We start from the raw sequence: 22,768 nt of genomic DNA, 5'->3' as shown, positions 1-22,768 counted from the left end.
TTCCCGTCGTGCACTTGTTCCACTGCGCAGGCGCAAAAGGCTTTATTTATTTCTCGACCCGAGACAACCGGAAACGGACGACGTTGTGGACTTAACAGCACTTGGTAAAGTTTGTCACTTCAAATACTTCACATATTCAAATAGCGTATTAAATAAAGCGTTGTTAAACGTCTTGCTTATTTTTCCTCAAAGATAATCGGGAAAAAATGGTAACAGCTAGCAAATCTGGAGTATCGTTAGCACACACGGGCCCCCTCCATTCAATGCTTAGCATGTCCTTTTTAAAACACTTGCCTGACAATGTCTTTCTTTTACTCGCTTATGTTGTATGCCGAACCTTTAAAATCCCCTGGACAATATTATCTAAATGTCTGCTCGTGTTTTTTAGTTACGTCGAGTGCTGTAGTGAAGGATTAGCATCTTTGTGACTATACACGATTAAACAGTATTTTATTTTAGGGAGATAACTCTAATGACAGCTTGGTAAACATTAGCTGAGAATTCGCTCATATACCTTCAATCTTATTTTTTTTTTGTTTGTCATGACATGCTCACAGTGGTTTAAATAAGATCATTAGTCACTTTGCAAGTGTTAAAGGAATTAGAATAAATATCTCAAAAGTCCTGTAAAGCTGTATGTTTATTGATTGTTCATTTATTGCAAAAATGGTGGAAAGAAAGGTATATATATATTTCTGCTCAATCAAGTTGCATTTGCATTTGAGGGAAAAAAACTTTAATCACATGCAAATAAAGGCATTATATCAGGCCCTGGAAATGATGTTCAATGCAATGACACCTTTGACGCAAGTAGTAATTTGGAATAATAATCATTTATAAGCGCCTTTCAAAACTCTCAAGGACACTTTACAGTCACAGGATATCTTTTCCAGCGGCAGTCACATGCGCCAGCGTCCACTCAAACCGGAAGTAACTTTATTTTCCCTTTGGTGGCAAGGAATGACTTAAAGGACAACCGACGTCTCTGGACAAGTTGTGTCCATAATTTGTAAAATGGCTTCAAATGACTTCTATTGAGTGTATTTTACAAAGATTCCACCGCATATAGCTATATTTTGCGTTTTAAGACTCGCACTGAATATTCCGGAAGTCTTGTTTTTGAGTTGGTGACGAGTCCTCACGTTACGTCACTGAAGGAATGCCCCTGACCGAAAAAAGGACACATTGTAGCAGTCCTTCCATCACATCAATGAATTTTGCTGTACTTGTTTGGTCTGAAAACATCGTGTAGCACCAAAAAGAGGCAGAAGAGGGCGACAAAGCTCCATGTAAGGAATTTATCAGCCTGTGGAAACGGGCTGATTAATTCCTCACACGGAGCGTGGTCGCCATTTTCTGCCTCTTTTTTGGTGATACATTTCCCCCCCCAATGTTGCCTCAAAATGGCACGGAATAAATTATTTAATCGATTGCAAACATGTATGCTTTCCTCTTCAGAACCATTAGAATCATATTCAGAACTGGATGTGTAACAAGAAAGCATATTCTCCGAATCTGAAGCCATTGTTTTGATTCTCGAGCAATGCAAAACGTCTTGGTGTGATGTCACGAACTGGGGGCGGGACTTTCTGAAAATGCTGAATTTGCAGCTAAATTTTTTTGCAGATTTTGGACACTTTATGTCATTTTTATTGGTGTTTTGCATTTGAATAAAAATATCATACTGCGTGTTTTGGGTATTTTAGATGCTACAAAACGTTTTTCTGATGTCAGTTAGGAAACAAAAAAGTGACGTCTGTTGTCCTTTAAGAAAACAAAACATGTTATGAGTACATTCATGTGCATGACTATAATTCAAAACGCACCCCGGACCTCCTCACTGCGCTAAAAAGTCACTTGTTATTATTTTTCAAAATGTGATATAATTTTTCATCCAACTACTCCGTTATATAATGTGATCAATTCTAAGACTTTCTGACTCACGGATAACTATTTCACAGGTGTGATGTAGCCAAGGTGTGATCGGCACGAGTCAGCGACCATGACCGAGTGCTTCCTGCCACCCAGCAGCAGCCCCGCCGAGCAACGGCGGGCTGAGCATCCGGGTGGCGTGGCGCGCACCCCCAGCTCAGAGGAGATAAGCCCCACTAAATTTCCGGGGTTGTACCGCACCGGTGACCCATCGCCACCCCACGATGGTCTCCACCACGAGCCGCCAGATGCGTACGTGTCGGATGATGACAAAGAGCACAGCAAGAAGAAGAACAAGTTTAAGAAAAAGGAGAAGCGCAGTATGTGGTATTATTATCAAAAACTATCTGGGCCGATTTATTACAGCACAATTTGGATCATTATTCCAGAATGTTCCAATAGATTATATTGATAAAAACATACAGACGCTCCCCTACTTACGAACATTCAACTTACGAACAACGGTGCATACGGACATTTTTGTTGTAACATGTCATATTCTCTCCAGTTGTACATGTACATATTTTTATAGAGCATATATTTTATTAAATGTTTATTTTTCAGTACAAACCACTACAGGTTACTTATACAAGCCTTAAACATGCTTATATAAGAGTGAACGCTGGCGCGTGTGGCTGTCGCTGCTCACCCGCAAAAAAAAATATCCTGTGACTGTAAAGTGTCCTTGAGAGTTTTGAAAGGCGCTTATAAATGAAATGTATATTATTATTATTTATTATTATTATTATTATTATTATTATTATTTATTATTATTATTATTATTATTATTATTATTATTATTATTATTACTTTTTCTGAATAAACAGATTCCATCCAAAATATTGCACCGAATCAACTTACGAACAAATTCACCTTACGAACAAACATTCGGAACGTATTTCGTTCGTAAGTCGGGGAGCGTGTGTACCAGATTTATTTGTTAAAGTTTCCTAGAAGGCCAATGATTCAATTTTTAAAAATGTTATCATTCTCATCATATAAAATTCCCACTTTAAAGTCCTTTCATATTTTCATAGAATGACAACTTTATTTTCGAATTATTCACCTCCTTTTCCTCGATGACTGAAACGAAAACACAAATTGAGGCTTAAACGTACTGAGATATAAGCCTTAAACATACATTCCATGCAAAAAATAGCACTGAAGCAACTTACGAACAAATTCAACTTACGAACGATCACTCGGAACCTATCTTGTTAATAATAATAATATAATAATAATAATACATAATAATAATTTTCAATAATAAATAATAATAATTTCAAAGCTTTCAAGGCACACTTCAAGGACACTTCACAGACAAGCATAGAAAAGAAAAAAAACAGATACGATAATAAATAAAATACAATTATAATAGGAACAAGAGATAAAGCTACACAGAAAATGTTATTTTAAATAAGTGGGTTTTGAGATGGGATTTGGGATTGTTAGTAAATTGGGGAGCGTCTGTACAGTCGTGGCATGTTCAATGACATTTTTTTTAACACTGGAAACTATGATCACATGATCTCCACCATTTTTTTTTCATATGGATGGCATCTAAGGTGACGGACAGTTTGAGGACGCTCCTGCCCGCTCACCACCATTTTGTTTTCAATACCCGGTGGAATAAGTGAACACTAATTGTCATTTTTTTTCAGACATTAAATGGTTTAAAAAGCAGGTCGGATGAAGCACAAGGGAGTTGTGCCACTTTACTGGCTGTCCTCGTTTTTTTTTTTTCCATGCACCCCTTGTTACTTCCACCTCCCTTCCTGTTTCTCATGTACGACTAACCAGTAAGCTCCCTCCCATTTGCTCTCCCTCTCGACCCAGCGGAAGGATACGCCGCCTTCCAGGAGGACAGCTCGGCAGACGAATCTGAGAGCCCGTCCAAGATGAAGCGCTCAAAAGGCATCCACGTTTTCAAGAAGCCCAGCTTCTCCAAGAAGAAAGAAAAGGACTTCAAGGTGAAGGAAAAGGGCCCCAAAGAGGCAAAAGACAAGAAGTCCAAGGACCTGACAGCCGCTGATGTGGTGAAACAGTGGAAGGAGAAGAAGAAAAAGAAGAAACCAACCACTGGTATCACCGCTGGCGTTGACGTGGAGACATTGCCAGCGGAGATGCCCACCTTCAGGCCCATCTTCGGTGTCCCCCTCGTGGAGGCGGTGAAGCGGACCGCCCTCTATGATGGCATCCAGTTGCCTGCGATCTTCAGGGAATGTGTGGACTACGTCGAAAATTACGGCATGAAGTGTGAAGGCATCTATCGTGTCTCAGGTATGCTTAACACCATGAGAATGATTAGAAATAGACTTGACTATGAATAAATACCCTTATAAGAGGCACAAGTAAGAGAATAAACCATAGCTTCCCAAACCTGGTTTTCAACAGAAAGAAGAGATCCCCCAAAATAAATACATAAATGAATAAATAAGTACACAAATAAATGAATGAAGGAATGAATGAATGAATGAATGAATAAATAAAAGTGAATAAACAAACAAACAAACAAAAACACAAATAAATATGAATAAATGAATAAAAATAATAAATAAACAAGTACATAAACAAACAAACAAATAACTAAATGCATACATAAATACATAACTGAATAAATAAATTAGATTAACTAAATCAATAAATAAACACATACATAAATACAGAACTAAATAAATAAATTTGAATAACTAAAAATAAATAAATACACAAAAACACATAAATATTAATAACTACATAAATTACAATAAATAAACAAGTAAAGAAGAAAAAATAAATAAAAACACATAACAAAGAATAAACAAACAAAGAAAAACAAATAAATACATATAAGTAAATAAACAAACATAAATTAATAAACACATTAGAAGAAATATTAATAAACACATTAGAATAAATAAATAAAAATGAACTTATAAATAAATAGATAAAAACACACATAAATACATACACAAAAACACACATAAATACATATGAATAAATACATACATTACAATAAATAAACAAGTAAGTGAACAAAAAATAAATAAATAAAAATACATAATGAATAAACAAAAAACAAAAACAAATAAATACATATAAATAAATGAAAATGAATACATAAACAAACGTAAATTAATAAACACATTAGAAGAAATAAATAACGAACTCAGAAATAAATACATCAACAAAAAATATACAAATAAATATGAATAAATAAATAAACATGAATACATAAACATGTAAATAAACAAACAAATGAATGAATAAATAAATACACAAAAACACACGTAAATAAATAAATATCAATGAATACATACATTAGAATAAATAAGTAAATAAACAAAAAACAAAATAAATAAAAATACATAACGATGAATAAACAAACAAAGAAAAACACACAAATAAATACATCTGAATTAATACATGAAAATGAATAAATAAACAAACAACATAAATTAATAAACACATTCGAAGAAATAAATACACATAAATAAATACATAAACAAAAACATATAAATAAACATGAATAAATAAATAAAAATGAATAAACAAGTAAATAAACATAAATGAATAAACAAATAAATACATAAACACATACATAAATACATGCATATATACATATATACATATTAAAGCAATAAATAACTAAATAAATAACGAAATAACTAACTACATTACTAACTAACTAACTAACTAACTGAATGAATAAATCCATCCAGACGTACATATGTAGGTACGTACATACGTACACGAATACATGAATACATAATTAAATAACAAATCTCTGTCAGGTATGAAGTCCAAGGTGGACGAGCTGAAAGCGGCATATGACCGAGAGGAGTGCCCGTGCCTGGAGGAGTACGATCCTCACACGGTGGCCAGCCTGCTCAAGCAATATTTGCGCGAGCTGCCCGACAACCTTCTGGGCCGTGATCTGGCACAGCGCTTTGAGGACGCGTGCGGTCGGCAGGGGGAGGCCGACAAGGTGAGCGAGTTCCAACGGCTGCTGACCGAAGCACCGCCCGAAAGCCGCCTCCTGTTGGGTTGGCTGGTCACGCACATGGATCACGTCATCGCCAAGGAGGCCGACACCAAAATGAACATCCAAAACATCTCCATCGTCCTCAACCCCACCATACAGGTTCCTTTTTACATGACCAGAAAATAGCTCTGTTTACCTTGTGTTGAGTCAATAAACTTTGACCCTCTATATTATTATTATTATTTCAGATCGGAAACCGGGTCCTCTACATTTTTTTCACGCACGTGAAGGAACTGTTCGGTGACGTTGTCTTGAAGCAGGCGGTTCGTCCGCTCCGCTGGTCCAACATGGCCACCATGCCTGCGCTGCCCGAGACTCAGGATTGCATCAAAGAGGAGATCAGGCGACAGGTAAGAAAATCATTTTTTTTCGTCTGTTGTCTTGCTGCCATTAGTTTCTTCTTGAATGAAAATTACCTTTTTTTAAGGTTAGAGGACACATGGCTGGAAGTTGACCAAAATATACGGCATAATAATAATAATAATAATACAGTAAAGTCTCGTTATATCGATATTCAAGGGAGTCCGAAAAAATATCGATATAACCGGGACTATCGATATATCTGACCCTGTTTGCATGTAATTTTCTCCGTGCGTGCATAGAAATAGTATCGATATAACCGGGACTATCGATATATCCGATATCGATATAACGAGACTTTACTGTAATAATAATAATAATACAGTAAAGTCTCGTTATATCGATATTCAAGGGAGTCCGAAAAAATATCGATATAACCGGGACTATCGATATATCCGACCCTGTTTACATGTAATTTTCTCCGTGCGTGCATAGAAATAGTATCGATATAACCGGGACTATCGATATATCCGATGTCGATATAACGAGACTTTACTGTAATAATAATACATTTCGTTTTAAGCACCTTTCAAAGCTCTCAAGGACACATTACAGTCACAGACAAGCATAGGTACTATAATAAATAAAATACAATCACAAATAGATTACAATAAATAAAATACAGTTATAAATAGAAACAAGAGAAACAACTCAAAGTCATGCTTTGCCGCGGGCGACATTGTAGTTATGTTTTTTGGGCCATTATGAATTTGGGGAAGCCATTAGAATGTTTAATCCCCTCCACATATTACATATCGAGCGCACAGCAAATTAATGAATAACTAGTTTTAAAATCTGAAATCAAGAATAATGACTGTTATTGTGGTTTACATCCAAAAAATATGAAATTTTGGTTAGGATTTTAGCAAGTATAATGGAATTTGACAAGTTTGATTTGCTTTCACGGGCCGAAAAAAAATTATGTTGGGTTGGATTTGGCCCCCGGGCCTTGACTTTGAAAACAGTGTTCTATGGCAAGGGCGTCAAAGTCATTTTTTGACGCGGGCCACGTTGTAGTTAATATTTCTTCTTGCGGGTGGTTATGAATTTGATTGTTTCATCTACTTACATATAGAACGCAGAAATCAAAAAATAATGACCAATATTGTGTTTTACATGAGTCAATTTGAAATTTTGATTCGGACTTTAGCAAGAATCATGAAATTTCACAAGTTTGAGTTGCTTTCGCGGGCCGAATAAAATGATGTGCCATGCCAGATTTGGCCCGCGGGCCTTGACTTTGACACCATGTTTCCATTTTGCTGCATATTCTTGCTGCCCTCCATTTATTTTGGAGTAAAATAATTCTCCTTTGTATTTTAGGCAACTTTTCAATGCTACAAGCCATTTTTCCCAGTGAAGAGAAAATTACCTTTAGGCTCTCTATCTGTCTATCTGTCTGTCTGTCTGTCTGTCTGTCTGTCTGTCTGTCTGTCTGTCTGTCTGTCTGTCTGTCTGTCTGTCTGTCTGTCTGTCTGTCTGTCTGTCTGTCTGTCTGTCTGTCTGTCTGTCTGTCTGTCTATCTATCTATCTATCTATCTATCTATCTATCTATCTATCTATCTATCTATCTATCTATCTATCTATCTATCTATCTATCTATCTATCTATCTATCTATCTATCTATCTATCTATCTATCTATCTATCTATCTATCTATCTATCTATCTATCTATCTATCTATCTATCTATCTATCTATCTATCTATCTATCTATCTATCTATCTATCTATCTATCTATCTATCTATCTATCTATCTATCTATCTATCTATCTATCTATCTATCTATCTATCTATCTATCTATCTATCTATCTATCTATCTATCTATCTATCTATCTATCTATCTATCTATCTATCTATCTATCTATCTATCTATCTATCTATCTATCTATCTATCTATCTATCTATCTATCTATCTATCTATCTATCTATCTATCTATCTATCTATCTATCTATCTATCTATCTATCTATCTATCTATTTATTATCTATTCTATCTATTTTATATCGTTCAAGTACGTCATTTCTTTCTGAATGTGTTTCTGTAGGAATTCCTGCTCAATTGCCTGCACAGGGACCTGCAAGCCGGCGTAAAGGACCTGTCCAAAGAGGAGCGTCTTTGGGAGGTCCAGAGGATCCTCACAGCTCTCAAGCGTAAACTGAGGGAGGCCAAGCGACAAGTAAGAGGCGCTCGTTTTCAAATTCCACAAAAAGGAGAATTTGGCGTCATGGTGGTAACTTTTTTTTTGTCTTTCTTGTGATCATTCAGGAGTGCGAAACAAAGATTGCCCAGGAAATCGCCAGCCTGTCCAAGGAAGACGTTTCCAAAGAGGAGATGACTGAGAATGAGGAGGAAGTGGTTAACCTTTTATTAGCTCAAGTGAGTGCCTCGCCATCTTACATACCGTTCATAAACCAGCACTGATTGTTTTTATCATTTGTGTTATCCTGATACTATAATCGTCATAATGTGGTCGTTTTAATACCTTTGCAAAAATCTATACTTTGAATCAGCACCCCTCGAACATGTGTTATTTTTAAGGGACAACAGACGTCACTTTTTTGTTTTTTTAACTGACATCACAAAAACGTTTTATAGCATCTAAAATACCCAAAACATTGCCAGAGGTCTGACCAGCTCTTTACCGGCACCCCTGCAGTAAAAAACCAAAACCCGAATACATTCTGGAATGGCGCTCCACGTCATGCTTTTCAATTCCCGAATGAATTCGGGAATAGCAGCGAATGAGTTCATAATAAAACATAGTAAATGTATTCAAAATATGAGAAGACTAAATACAGTAAAGTCTCGTTATATCGATATTCAAGGGAGTCCGAAAAAATATCGATATAACCGGGACTATCGATATATCCGACCCTGTTTGCATGTAATTTTCTCCGTGCGTGCATAGAAATAGTATCGATATAACCGGGACTATCGATATATCCGATATCGATATAACGAGACTTTACTGTATTGTGCATTTATATATATGTTAAAAAAACAAATACATGTTGATTTCATCACATTTATTTATGACATTTGTTTCCTGATTTCTGTTCAGGAAAATGAGATCCTGACGGAACAAGAGGAGTTAATCTCTCTGGAGCAAGTCTTGCGCCGGCAGATTGCCGCGGAGAAGGAAGAGATCGAGAGGCTACGGGCGGAGATCGCCGATATCCAGAGGTAGGACAATGGCGGTAATGTGCCCTGTGGTGCCAGAGTATGAACTCAAGCCCCGATCTTCTTCCTTTCCAGTCGTCAGCAGGGCCGAAGCGAGACGGAGGAGTATTCGTCGGAGACAGAGAGCGAAAGCGAGGACGAGGAGGAGCTGCAGATGATCCTGGAGGACCTTCAGAAGCAAAACGAGGAGCTGGAGGTAAGGACTTACCTTAAAAGTCAACAGCAAGAGATTTCAAGCTGTTATGTGAAGTGTCTGCAAATGTTAGTCAAGTGCACACGTATAGGCTTAACGGGTATATATTCTTTATCCTTTGGAGGAAAAAAAATACAGTATTTTCCAGTGTATAAGTCTTTTTTTATTTTTAATAGCTTCTTTGTTGCAAAGGATGGTAGCAATGATGGACTTAGCATGTCCGTACTAGGCCGCTAAATCAGACAAACGCACACCTCGTTTGTGTTTTTCAATGATCTCCTTCTTCTCCTCGACTGTAATTTTGTTTTGTGTCTTCTTCGGCTGAACACGAGCCTGTGGTGGGGTCTTTTTCGATCCCATAACAGCAAAAGTATCTGTAAAAAAATCCTTGGAGACTATCGACGTGTGCACTCACAGAAAGGGGGTGTGGAAAGGTAGGCCGGCTGGGGCGCTGTTTGGTCATGTGCTTTGGTGTTCTTCCGCCGAAGATTACTACGCCAGCCATGGTGGGGCGGCGTTCCGTGTGTATCCCGAAAAGTAGTGCTTAATCCATGGTTTAATTTTCATAAATTTAACGTTCGTAAACCAAACATTTCGTAAGACAAGGTGTTCGTAAACCGAGGCCACACTGTATTATATTTGGAAAACATTTTTCATTAACTGCTTATAGTCTGGTGCGCCTTATATCAGTGTCTGAAACTCATGACAAAAAGTTAGCGCACACCAGGGCAGACAACTCTGAAAAGTTGCCTGCCCGGCCATGGATTTTTTTTGATTAAGGATGTACCTACCACAAATGCTCCCTTGCTTAATTTATCATAAATAATCCTTGCTGATGATTTTTGCTCCAGTTGTCGTTGGTCCATACAGCGTTCGTCATGTTGCACAATGCAATGTTGGCATTGCGTCGTCTGCTACAAGCCACGTGAACTCTTCTTTCTACGATGCTTTTAATAATAATAATACATTTAATTTCTAAGCGCCTTTCAAAACTCTCAATGACAATTTACAGTCACGGGATAATGTACGTTTACGTTTTGTAGCGTCATAAATTTTGTTAGCTTCTTTTGAATCTTTCTTCTGGGGCTGAGATTCTGTGCATCTACAGTAAAGTTCGTTATATCGATATTCAAGGGAGTCCGAAAAAATATCGATATAACCGGGACTATCGATATATCCGACCCTGTTTGCATGTAATTTTCTCCGTGCGTGCATAGAAATAGTATCGATATAACCGGGACTATCGATATATCCGATATCGATATAACGAGACTTTACTGTACTTTGGAAAACGATACGCAAATGCACGACCTGATAACGCTCGGGAAAGTCCGGAAGCAGGCTTCTGATTGGCTGCCGTGCCGAGTATGCAAATTGCCAAACGAATCGAAATTCCGAAATTTCTAAACCAAATGAAGATTTCAAAATCGGAATAATTTATTCCGATTTCGAAATCTTCGTTCCAACGTTTTGTAAGTTGTACGGCCGACGTAAAAGATGCATGCCCCGGGCGTCCGGGCAGACGTTATTTCAGACACTGCTTATATGTTAAAAAAAAGTTTGAAAATACACCTGGTGCACCTTATACTCCGGTGCGCCTTATACACCGGAAACCATGGCACTTTTACCATGGCTTTAGCGTTACCCTAAAATTATTCAAGGACTTTAGATGCTCCCTGGTCGGTGACCGTCCCGACGTTTTGCATCACAGAACAAGAACACTCACCTGAACCAGGCCATCCATGAAGAGCAGGAGGCCATTTTGGAGCTTCGCGTCCAGCTACGCCTTCTACAGAGTCACAAGTTGCAGCATGAGCTCGCAGCGCCACCACCGCCGCCGCTGCCGACACTAACGGCGGCCGAGCAAACCGCACCCGCGCAACCTAGCCCGGAAGCCCGAGGGGGTGGCGAGGAGCAAGCTAAGGTTGCCGATAGCAACACCGGTATAGCTGCTACCGCCTGCGTCGTGGCACCCCCCGGAAAGACAATGAAGGATCCCCCCAAGCCGTCGCCAAGCAAAGATCGGCGGGATGGCAACATGTGAGGCAAAGTTAAAATAAGTGTTCCCTTACTTAAAAAAAATTACATATATATCATCTTAACGGTTACCAAATAATTACAAATCTGGAAAATTCTTGCGGTGGTGTTTCAAATTGTCAAATCTCTATTTACAATACAGGTAACATCCCACTTACGACCAGCTCGACTTACGACCACCCGTACTTACGACCACGACCTCCAGACCCTATTTTTAACATTTTAAGAGGGGGAGTTGCGAGTCATTTAGCCTCTGAGTCCCTATTCAACATTTTAAATGGATTTCGACTTACGACCATTTCGACTTACGACCGTTTAGTCGGGACAGAACTCGGTCATAAGTCGGATGTTGCCTATGTGCAAGTCAATAAGGTTTGTCCCGAATTGATTGAGATAGCAGTAAATATTGACACCCCCCCCCCAAAAAAAATATATATATATTCTTTTTCATCATGTAGCAATTAATTGACTAACTACAAATCTGGGTCCTTGAAGACGTGTGAGTTGATGAGCTTTGTTGTCACTTTACTTTTGATCTTCTTTATCGCAAATTATGAGTATAAAAAAAATTGTTTGTTAGTGCTTCATGCTACATATTGACGAAATAACGACAGATATGAGAGGTTCTTATCATGGCTTTTAAAAATGCATGAGTTGATGAACTTTGTTGAAAATGATTTTTTTTTTTTTTCTGGCCGTTAATCGTAAACCTAGCGATAAGACAAAAAAAAACACCATTCTTCCCAATTTGACATTTTTATTTTTCAAATCAGAAAAACAAAGCTTCGTTTTGTGTCAACATATTGACGGAATAATTAAACACCTCGAAAGCCCTCATAAATTCAGAATATGACGTCAACTGATACAATTTTTCATACATTTCTTTATTTTCCAATACATTGACTAAATTCTTACAGATTTAGAAACACTCCTTTGATGTAGTCCGACAACAAAGCCCACACATACTCCAAGCGTGTCGTAATAAAAAAAAAAAAACATGTTAGTCTATAATATATTTTCATAAATTAATGTCAACAATACATTGTGCCAAAACGAAGACTGATTAAACTAAACAAAAGCTCTTAGAATACATGTGATAGCTCTAAATATTTACATTGAAGATAAATCATGGATTGAAAATGTATGTAAAAATTATATTGGAGAAAGTGTTACCTTGCAACATCTCTATGGGAATTGTCACGATGATTTCTCATGTATTTTTTATTCTATAACACCCTCCTGTTGTCTTCAAGCATTTTTAGGGAGGCTTCTGTGTGACATTTCATATTTTCATTTCCACCCCCCCCCCCTCTCCGTGTAAATTATTTTATACATGCATTAATTGACTTGTATGCTTGTCTCGTGATTTGTGTTATTAAATAACGCTATGACTGAAACATTTATACACTATGAGGAACAAGGAAAAACATTTTTTGTCACTTTTTTGCTTAAGGCCCAACATGGTCAAATCATTTTTGTTCTTTAATGTTTACATTCTGTATTACATATTACAAAGTAATATATTACTATGAAAACCTGATATGATTGGGAACAAAACTCAAACAGATTCACAATCTGCAATCCTAAAAAATGACTTGCATCTCATCACTTATCTTATAAACTACTCCTATCTTTGTCACTACTTTATTTTTGTATGATGGCTGTCCACGTTAACCGCTTTGTTACAGCTTCAGCTGTTGTTAAAGCACTATATAAATCAATATGTATTGTCAACATCTTTCAACCAATTTTAATAATCTCGAAAGAACATTCGTTACATTGATGAAAAAAACTAAATAAGATAAACAAGAGATGCTATTAACAATTACTGAGCCCCTACCACAAAAAAAAAACACATTTTTATTCCCCCGCCCGTTTCAGACCCGCACTTGTGTAAAGTTACGTGTCGTCACAAAAACCCAGCACAGGAAGTTACCAAAATGAAATAATTCATATTAAAATAGCGCGTATGCGTACTGTATATACTTGTCATGTTTTTATAGAAATTCTCGAGATGACAAACAAAATGAATTCGTATGCTGTTCGCAATTAAAAACTTAAATTCAAACTTATGTACGATCCTCTCGGTAAATAGTTCCCGCATTTAGGTCTTATTTTGATATCCGTCACAGGATGTGCATCCCATTTTGGTGCACGATGTTCTTGCTGATGGTCAGCAAGTCAGACAGTCCGGGGCTGGGTTTTCTCTCTGTTACATCGTGTCGGGAATTGCAACTGAAAAAAAGGACAATTTTCAAGCATGCCGACACAAATACATTAATGGAACACTGATATACAATACAATGATTTAAGTCATTTTGTCGACCCACCATGGCGATAAGGGAGCTCAAAGTTTGTCTTTTAGGGGTAAGTGACATCTATTTTATCTCCCACCATTTTGGGGAAATTCCTTCGCTGTAAATAGTTTTGTTTGTTATTTGTTTAATCGAACCTTATGTGTTGGATTTCACGAGACCCTGTCCAAAGTAGTTCTGTGAACTGTATTCTTGAAAATAGGGAAAATGTACCCAGTTTGTGGCAAACTGTTGACCCAAAAAACAACAAACCTCATCAGGAGCAGCTGACAATTCGGGAACATTTTGGTGACGTTTTGACGTTATGTGACGTCATCGCACCAATTTAGCATTTAACTTGAGCTGTCACTTTACTTCCGTTCTCAAAATATAATTTTTTTTATTAACTCCGTACATTTACAGTCTTAGGAAATGCTTCGCCTTTTGATTCTATTAAAAACACGAAATACCCAACATTTAATCTGCATAGTATTACATTTAGTGACTTTGGGTTTGTCCCTTCAACGCTCCCCACAGCGACTCACAAAATAATACTGTACATTTTGATTAAATCATTAAAGGACAACTAACACCATTTTTGTGTTTCATAACTGACATCAGAAAAATGTTTTATAGCATCTAAAATACCCAAAACACGACGAACAAGGGGGCGGGACCTTCTGAAACTGTCCACTTCCGGGTTCATTTGTTTTGGACACTTTAAGTCATTTTTATTGGTGTTTTGGATTTGACTAAAAATATCATCCTGCGTGTTTTGGGTATTTTAGATGCTATAAAACGGTCGGTTGTCCTTTAACAAATGGAGTCAACTGTGTAAATACATCATTGTAAAATATTATTCTATATACAGTAAAGTCTCGTTATATCGATATTCAAGGGAGTCCGAAAAAATATCGATATAACCGGGACTATCAATATATCCGACCCTGTTTGCATGTAATTTTCTCCGTGCGTGCATAGAAATAGTATCGATATAACCGGGACTATCGATATATCCGATATCGATATAACGAGACTTTACTGTAATGGCGCTGTGTGGTTTTGTATTTGTCATTGTTTTGCCATGATTGAGATTAAAACGATTTTTGTGAATGAATCATTATCCTTGCTGGCTGCCAATGTGCGTACGTGTATGTATGTTTTTTATTTTTTTTTTTTGCAGGACACTGGTGTGGGCAAATCCAGCATTGTGTGTCGCTTTGTCCAGGATCACTTTGACCACAACATCAGCCCCACGATTGGGTGAGAGAGACCACAGTCAGGAAAATAGCAACAGCATAGCAGATGGTATCATACAACGGAGATGTATTTTTCTTATGGAAAATAGATGAAATAATGTCTTCCAAATTCATTATGTTCACATCATTCATCATTTTTAACTACACAGGTTAACTGTTTAATATTGTTACAAGTGTAAAAAGAAATTGATGCGGAAATTTTGACTGCTAAGTAATGTCTAAAAATGTAAAGCCATGTGAAAAAATGGCCGCCATTATAACAGTCATCTAAATAATAATAATACATTTCATTTATAAGCACCTTTCAAAACTCTCAAGGCCACTTTACAGTCACAGGATATGTTTTTCTGAGGGTGAGCAGCGGCAGCCACACGCGCCAGCGTTCACTCAACCTGGAAGTAACTGAAATAGATAGAAAGCTAATGCTAAATGTGGCTGTGAGAAATATAAAACTGAGTGAAAAAAATGACCCAGCTATTGCTAAGTAATGTTTTTGACCCTTACTAACAATAGAAACGTTCATTGCAAATGGTAAGGAATAATAATAATAATAATAATAATAATAATAATAATAGAAGAATAAGAATAATAAAAATACATTTCATTTATAAGCACCTTTAAAAACTCTCAAGGCCAGTTTATCTGTGGGTGAGCAGCGGCAGCCACACGCGCTAGCGTTCCCTCAACCTAGAAGTAACTCAAATAGATAGAAAGCTCGCTAGCTAGCTAATAACTAGCTAGATAACTAGTTAGCTATATCGCGAATAGCTAGCTAGATAGCTAACCAGCTAGTTACATAACTACTGTATATAGCTAATAGATTGCTAGCTAGCCAGCTAGATAGCTAATAGGTAGCAAATGAATAAACATAGCCAATAAATAAAACTAGGATCAAGTCTGAGTCACATGCCAAGGAGTACAACGGAATTTAACTCGTTCACTGCCAGACAATGTGCAATAATAATAATAATACTAATACTAATAATACTAATACTACTACTACTACTACTAGGAATAAGCGGTATAAAAATGGATGGATAATAATAATAATAATAATAATAATAGCACCCCCGCGACCCTAATGAGGAATAAGCGGTATAATAAAATGGATGGATGGATTTCCAATAATAATCAATAATAATAATAATAATAATAATAAAATTTTTTTTAACACCAAGGTTTCAATAATGTGAAATAAAGTTTACTGAAAGTCAAGTTTTATAATGCTAATGCTACATATTTCTCCCTAGAGCTTCATTCCTGACCAAGACCGTGCCGTCCGGGAGCGAGCTCCACAAATTTCTGATTTGGGACACAGCGGGACAGGAGCGGGTGACCTACTTTTTTTTTGTTGTCCTTTTTTTCGTTGTTGTTCACATACTTTGTGATTTTCTCGCATTGCCCCCCCATGGTGTATCTTCTTCTCTTGTGACCATTACGCTGTGTTTCCGTGAAACGCCATGATCCGCTTTCACGTTTGAAGATCACAAGGATGCCGCTAGCCCGGAATCACACTCCCAATTGATGGCAGGAAAAATATTGAACACACAATTGTGGAGGTTAATGACAAAAGCCAGAATTAGCATTGCTGAAAGATGCCACAAGAATTCGGCAAAGGACTACTTTTGTCTTGAAATGGTCTCGCTCAAAGTCGCTCTCAAGAAGTGTCATGTTGTCTAGTCGTCACGAGCTGTCTGTGTGGTCACGGCGGGAAAAACCCACGTGAGTCGAGTTACTACACATTATTAAAATTGAAGTCAAGTTAAAGGACAACCGACACCTCCGGACAAATTGCGTCCATAATTTGTAAAATCACTTGAAATGACTTCGACTGAGCGCATTTTACAAAGATTCCACCGCATATAGCTATATTTTACATTTTAAGACTCGCGCTGAATATTCCGGAAGTCTTGTTTTTAAGTTCGTGACGAGTCCGTACGTGACGTCACTGAAGGAACGCCCCTGACCGAAAAAAAAAAAGGACACATTGTAGCAGTCCTTCCATCACGTCAATGCATTTTGCTGTGCTTGTTTGGTCTGAAAACGTTGTGTTGCACCAAAAAGAGCCAGAAGAGGGCGACCAAGCTCCATATAAGGAATGTATCAGCCTGTGGAAACGGGCTGATTAATTCCTCACAGGAGGTTGGTCGCCATTTTCTGCCTCTTTTTTCAATGTTGCCTCAAAATGGCACGGAATAAATTATTTAATCGATTGCAGACATGTATGCTTTCCTCTTCAGAACTATTTGAATCATATTTATAACTGGATGTGTAACAACAAAGCATATTCTCTGAATCTGAAGCCATTGTTTTGATTTCATTTAACTAAAAATATCAGCCTGCGTGTTTTGGGTATTTTAGATGCTATAAAACGTTTTTCTGATGTCAGTTAGGAAACAAAAAAATGATGTCGGTTGTCCTTTAATGGAAGTCTTTTTTTTTTCCCTTTGTCCTTTGTAGTTTCACTCATTAGCTCCAATGTACTACAGAGGATCGGCTGCTGCAGTCATCGTCTATGACATCACTAAACTGGTAAGCAACACAGCAATAATGATAAGAACGAAGAAAACAGAGAACCCAAACAATTTCAAGATCAAAGCCAAGGTCATGCGCCAAACTACTTTTCTACTTCTTTCATTCCTTTCATCTTCCTTTCATCACTTTGCTGGTGTGAAATGTAAATTTCTCCACTGCGAGACTAATAAAGGTAAATCCAATCCAAACAGAACCCTGTGGCGGACTACTTGGACATCCGATAACTAGTTTCCGCCTTTTTTTTCCCCCCTATCACAGCTCTCTGCAACTGCATTACCGCAGAATGGAATGGAATTAAGCTGACCTGACAACTATGTGTGCAGGACTCTTTCCAGACATTGAAGAAGTGGGTGAAGGAGTTGAAGGAACACGGCCCTGAGGACATTGTTGTCGCAATCGCAGGGAACAAGAATGACCTAGGAGACATCAGGTGGGTTTGTTATTGTTATCGGACTAATAAACGGGTATAATGATGTAGCAAACACGCAACGTTTGGCTGTAAACAATTATTGGAAAAACATCTGGCAAGGGCTTACTTCAAAGTCATTTGAAATTTAATAATAATAATAATAATACATTTTATTTATAAGCGCCTTTCAAAACTCTCAAGGTCACTTTACAGTTACAGGATAAGTTTTTCTGTGGGTGAGCAGCGGCAGACACACGCGCCAGCGTTCACTCAACCCGGAAGTAACTAAAATAGATAGAAAGCTAGTTAGCTAGCTAATAGATAGTCACCGATAGCCATTAGATAGCTAGCTAGATAGCCAGCTCGATAGCCAGCTCGACAGCTAATAGATAGCTATTAGATAGCTAGCCAAATAGCCAGCTAGATAGCTAATAGATAGCTAGCCAGATAGCCAGCCAAATTTAGTGTGAAACAAAACAAAAATGTAATGACTCACATGAGCTGTCATACCAAAGTCCGCTAACTTAATGCACCACATGCAAAGTGACCTTGAGAGTTTTGAAATGAAATGTATTATTATTATTATTATAAAATGTCACAAATATTGCAAACGTTAGAAACCTTTGAGTCTTCTACACTTCCAAACAAATTGTTCAAAGTTAGAATTCTGTAACTTCAAAGTTCTGAGAATAAAGTTAGAATTGCCGATAAAGCGCTGGTCAGACCCCTGGCAATGTTTTTTTTACCTTCCACGAGGGGGCAGCATTTGTCTTTTGTACAACTGCCCCCACTTTCACCTCATATTACTCCAGACTCATATAATTTAGGAATTATCTATTTTTTTTCTGATGAACAAAGAGAGTAAGGTTTCTTACGCTGCATTAAAAGTTTATGTAGTCCTAAAACTCAATATTCTGTGGGTCCTCTAATTCGAGTGACAATGACCAAAACCCCGGCACTGGAGAGGACACCTATTTACACATTATCTGGCAGTGAATGAGTTAAAGTCAGAATCTTGCCAACCTTATTTTGTAATTATTATTTCAATGGTGGAAGATGAGACAACAATTTACACTCACAATTCAGAGCAAGTTTGCATGTCAATTAAAAAAAAAAAGCTCCTCATTTTTCTCATCTGTGTCTTTACAGGGAAGTCCCCATGAAGGAGGCCAAGGAGTTCGCCGAATCCATCGCCGCCATCTTCATCGAGACCAGCGCCAGGAATGCCGTCAACGTCGAAGAACTTTTCCAGAAAATCAGTACGTTTCATGCCATTTCATACGAAGGCTTCATATTTTTTTTTTCTTCTGAAAAACGGTTTCAATGAAACAACTGTTAGGGAAAAACCTCCTGGATATCACCCGACCAACCCATGCGTGGATAAACAGTTTGGACTATGGATGCATGGATTAAATAGTTTGGACATATTGCAAGTAAAGAGACAAGCATTTTCTGTGCTTCTAAATACAACGTGACCCCCATTTGGACATTTTGTATTTTTTTTTTTTTTTTTATTTAAGGCAAACAGATCCCACCGCTGGACAACCCTGACGTGGAAAGTACAGAGTCGTTCAAACTGACCCGACAGCCTGCTCCGTCCACCAGGCGGTGCTGCTAGTACAGCGACAAACATGTCAAGGTCACAAGCCTCAATGCTGAACGTCATTGTGCTGATTATCTCATGTCTAAAAAAAGGTATTAGGGCCACTATGAAAAGGAAAAAAATGACGTTTTTAATGTATTCTCAATACATTTGATAATATTGCGATAATAATGTTTTTTTTTTTTAAAGGACAACCGACACAATTTTTTTGTTTCCTAACTGACATCAGAAAAAAACGTTTTGTAGCATCTAGAATACCCAAAACACACAGGCTGATATTTTTAGTAAAATCCAAAACACCAATAAAAATGAGTTTAAGTGTCCCAAAACTACTTCAAAATGACCCCGGACATGCCGAGTTTCAGAATGTCCCGCCCCCTTGTTAGTGACATCACGCCAGGACGTCTTGCCTTGCTCTAGAATCAAAACAATGGCTTCAGATTCGGAGAAGATGATTTCTTGTTACCCATCCATCATTATGAATATGATTCAAATAGTTCTGAAGAGGAAAGCATAAATGTTTGCAATCGATTAAAGAAGTCCTTCCGTGTCAATTCGAGCCGTCAGGATTCCAATGTAGCGAAAATGCACAAGATGGCGCCCAAGCTCTGTTGGAAATGGGCTGATTTGTGTACTGGGAATTTGTGTCAACTAGTATCAAATAGTAGTCTTGGTGCAACACACAACAATTCTACATTGCGTTATTTATGTGTTTTACTTTTAATTTCGCCATCAACACGAAGTTTTCAGACCAAACAAAGTACCCAAAATGCATTGTGTGTCGCTTTCTCGGTCAGGGGCGTTCCTTCAGTGACGTCACGTCAGGCATCGTCATCAACTCGAAAACAAGACTTCCTGAATATTCAGTGTGAATCTTAAAACGTAAAATATAGGTACATATGGCGTGGAATCTTTGCAAAATACGCTCAGTAGAAGTAATTTGAAGTGATTTTACAAATTATGGACACAACTTGTCCGGAGGTGTCGGTTGTCCTTTAAATGACAGCTAAGATGCTAGATTTTTATAAGATGATAAGATGATGGATTTTTATGCTTAAAACATATTCCACAAACTCAAATAAGAATCAAATCCCTTTTTTTTTACTAGTGGGGCCACATTGAACACATTATGGTGAAAAAGATATTTGTCTTTCCCTTTAAAGTTTGTTTTTAAAGCACGTTTTCCTCCGTATCGCCACTTTATCTCATCTTTGCTGGACTCATTGTTTATACATTATGTGAAACATCCTGAATGTCAAATTTGTTGATATTTCCAAAAGTGCCTTTTCTGCTTGAATCATCCGATTTCTCAAAGGCAGTAGAGCTTTGTATACCTCTAACTTGTTTATGCATCTAATTAGTGTACTGTAATAAAATTGGAATTATACAATGTTATAGACTTGCAGTTAATTTTATCAGTTCGGTCATTGGCAAATAGAATTACGTTCAATTTCCTTAATGATTACCATGAAGTTAGGGCCAAGGGAGGACATTTTTGTTCAGATATCTTGAACAGATGAGGCCTATGAAAATTAGTTGTCTTTTTTTATTTAAAAAGAAGTCTACACATAAAGACATGAAGTCAATAACACACATTTATTATATTACAATACTATTGTGAGTGACGTGGAAGGTGTTTTAGTTTAATTTCCTCGTCTATAAGTAACATCACATAATGGGCATGCCTTTTTTTGAAAGAGAAACAATCGACAAGATAATTAATATTTTTAAGAGAAAGAATATAACTGTCAATTTATGAAAAGTTATTTTATGAGAAAATATTTTCTGAGGAAACTTGTACTACAGTGATCCCTCGGTTTACGAACCCCTTGACTTACGAACTTTTCGATTTACGATCGTTACATTTATGAAAATTTTACCTTGGCATACAAACTTTTTCGGGATACACACAGAGCGCCACAATGAGTGATGTGTCGTTCGCGAACGAGCCCGTTCTCCTGACAACAAAATGGCACCTGACTCTTTTTGTCGTCTATTCCCCGCCCACAGTCTTCGGTTAAAGCCACGTGATTGGTCAAGAACGCAGCAGTGAGGGTGTGGGGGTTACAGACAGGCAGACGACAGAGAGAGAATGAGAAAATGGATAGAAAACAGTGACATTTGTTTCAACTTTGATAATTCAAAGGCAGAGTGTAGACTGCAAGGTTAATGTATCCCATCAATCAAGGTAGACCAATAACCCGCACAAGCCATCTGTACACTTGATGCAAAAATCTATCAACCCAGCTAAACGGAACACAATTGATGAGGAACTAGGTAAAATTATCACAGAGAAAGCACCTACTGGGGATCATTCCTCAAGATGTTGAAAGAAGCTTACGCTCCTCATCAAATGTTTAATGCTGAGGAAACCTGCCACTCCATTCCATCAAGCCATCAACAACCATTACAAAGGTCAATAAAACAACTGTATTATAAAGTACAGTTTATTTCTTTAATTATAATACCATAGCACATTTATTATACATTAAATAAGGTATATTTTGCATTGTGTTAAGGCTTAGAAAATTAGAAAGTAGAAAATTATGTTTTATGGGGACCTGGGAACGGATTATTCTCATTTTAATGGTTTCCTATGGGAAATTTGTTTTTGGGATACACACTTTTCGCCTTTCACACTCTGTCTGGGAACCAATCAAGTTTGTAAGCCCAGGTATCACTGTATTTTCAAAATAGGAACATGAAAAAAATGTTTATATTTTCTGTGAATCGATGGGTGCCAAACCATCAGCATGCAGGTGTCGACTCCATCGTTAGTTTTAAAGGAGACCTATAAAAAAAACTATTTTACGTCGTTTCAAATAAAGCAGCTCCCTAAAGTGTAATTATCGTCTGAAAATGTAGACAATAAAGAGGTAAAATGAGGCAAATTCATCAAGGGTTATAGTCACTCAAAAGTCATTTCAGCTAAATTCAAGA

The 22,768-nt window shown here is 37.4% G+C and overlaps 2 protein-coding genes across 3 annotated transcripts; both read left to right on the top strand.

Moving 5' to 3' along the window:
• Positions 1-39: 39 nt before the first annotated feature.
• ralbp1 (ralA binding protein 1) lies at positions 40-12,490 on the top strand. Its single transcript, XM_089009003.1, has 10 exons — positions 40-104; positions 1,962-2,252; positions 3,769-4,212; positions 5,706-6,055; positions 6,145-6,306; positions 8,363-8,494; positions 8,584-8,694; positions 9,380-9,501; positions 9,574-9,694; positions 11,403-12,490. Exons 2-10 carry the CDS (start codon positions 2,003-2,005, stop codon positions 11,733-11,735), a joined length of 2,025 nt encoding a protein of 674 aa, XP_088865129.1. The 5' UTR covers positions 40-104; positions 1,962-2,002; the 3' UTR covers positions 11,736-12,490.
• Positions 12,491-13,894: 1,404 nt separating this feature from the next.
• Positions 13,895-21,223, top strand: rab31 (RAB31, member RAS oncogene family). 2 transcript variants are annotated; one of them, XM_089009008.1, is made up of 8 exons: positions 13,895-14,095; positions 15,206-15,285; positions 16,532-16,613; positions 17,742-17,813; positions 18,140-18,246; positions 19,375-19,484; positions 19,565-19,658; positions 19,746-21,223. In XM_089009008.1, the coding sequence occupies exons 1-7, from the start codon at positions 14,060-14,062 to the stop codon at positions 19,636-19,638; spliced, it is 561 nt and encodes a 186-aa protein (XP_088865134.1). In that variant the 5' UTR covers positions 13,895-14,059; the 3' UTR covers positions 19,639-19,658; positions 19,746-21,223. The 2 variants fall into 2 exon arrangements, with proteins under 2 accessions (XP_088865134.1, XP_088865133.1); XM_089009007.1 differs by lacking the exon at positions 19,565-19,658 and having other exon boundaries at positions 13,896-14,095.
• The last annotated feature ends 1,545 nt before the right edge of the window (positions 21,224-22,768 follow it).

Source organism: Hippocampus bargibanti, linkage group LG11 (genome assembly GCF_051943395.1).
Source record: "Hippocampus bargibanti isolate YZ-2025 linkage group LG11, ASM5194339v1, whole genome shotgun sequence".
Taxonomy (NCBI): Eukaryota; Metazoa; Chordata; class Actinopteri; order Syngnathiformes; family Syngnathidae; genus Hippocampus; species Hippocampus bargibanti.
Note: the sequence above shows the minus strand (reverse complement) of the source record. Positions and strands in the feature narration are given on the sequence as shown.

Coding starts and splice junctions, on each gene's coding strand:
- ralbp1 (XM_089009003.1), top strand. CDS start 2,003: ATGACCGAGTGCTTCCTGCCACCCAGCAGCAGCCCCGCCGAGCAACGG. Junction 8,495..8,583: donor TGAGGGAGGCCAAGCGACAA/GTAAGAGGCGCT, acceptor GTGATCATTCAG/GAGTGCGAAACAAAGATTGC. Junction 9,502..9,573: donor GAGATCGCCGATATCCAGAG/GTAGGACAATGG, acceptor CTTCCTTTCCAG/TCGTCAGCAGGGCCGAAGCG.
- rab31 (XM_089009007.1), top strand. CDS start 14,060: ATGGCGATAAGGGAGCTCAAAGTTTGTCTTTTAGGG. Junction 17,814..18,139: donor TCTATGACATCACTAAACTG/GTAAGCAACACA, acceptor CTATGTGTGCAG/GACTCTTTCCAGACATTGAA. Junction 18,247..19,374: donor AATGACCTAGGAGACATCAG/GTGGGTTTGTTA, acceptor GTGTCTTTACAG/GGAAGTCCCCATGAAGGAGG.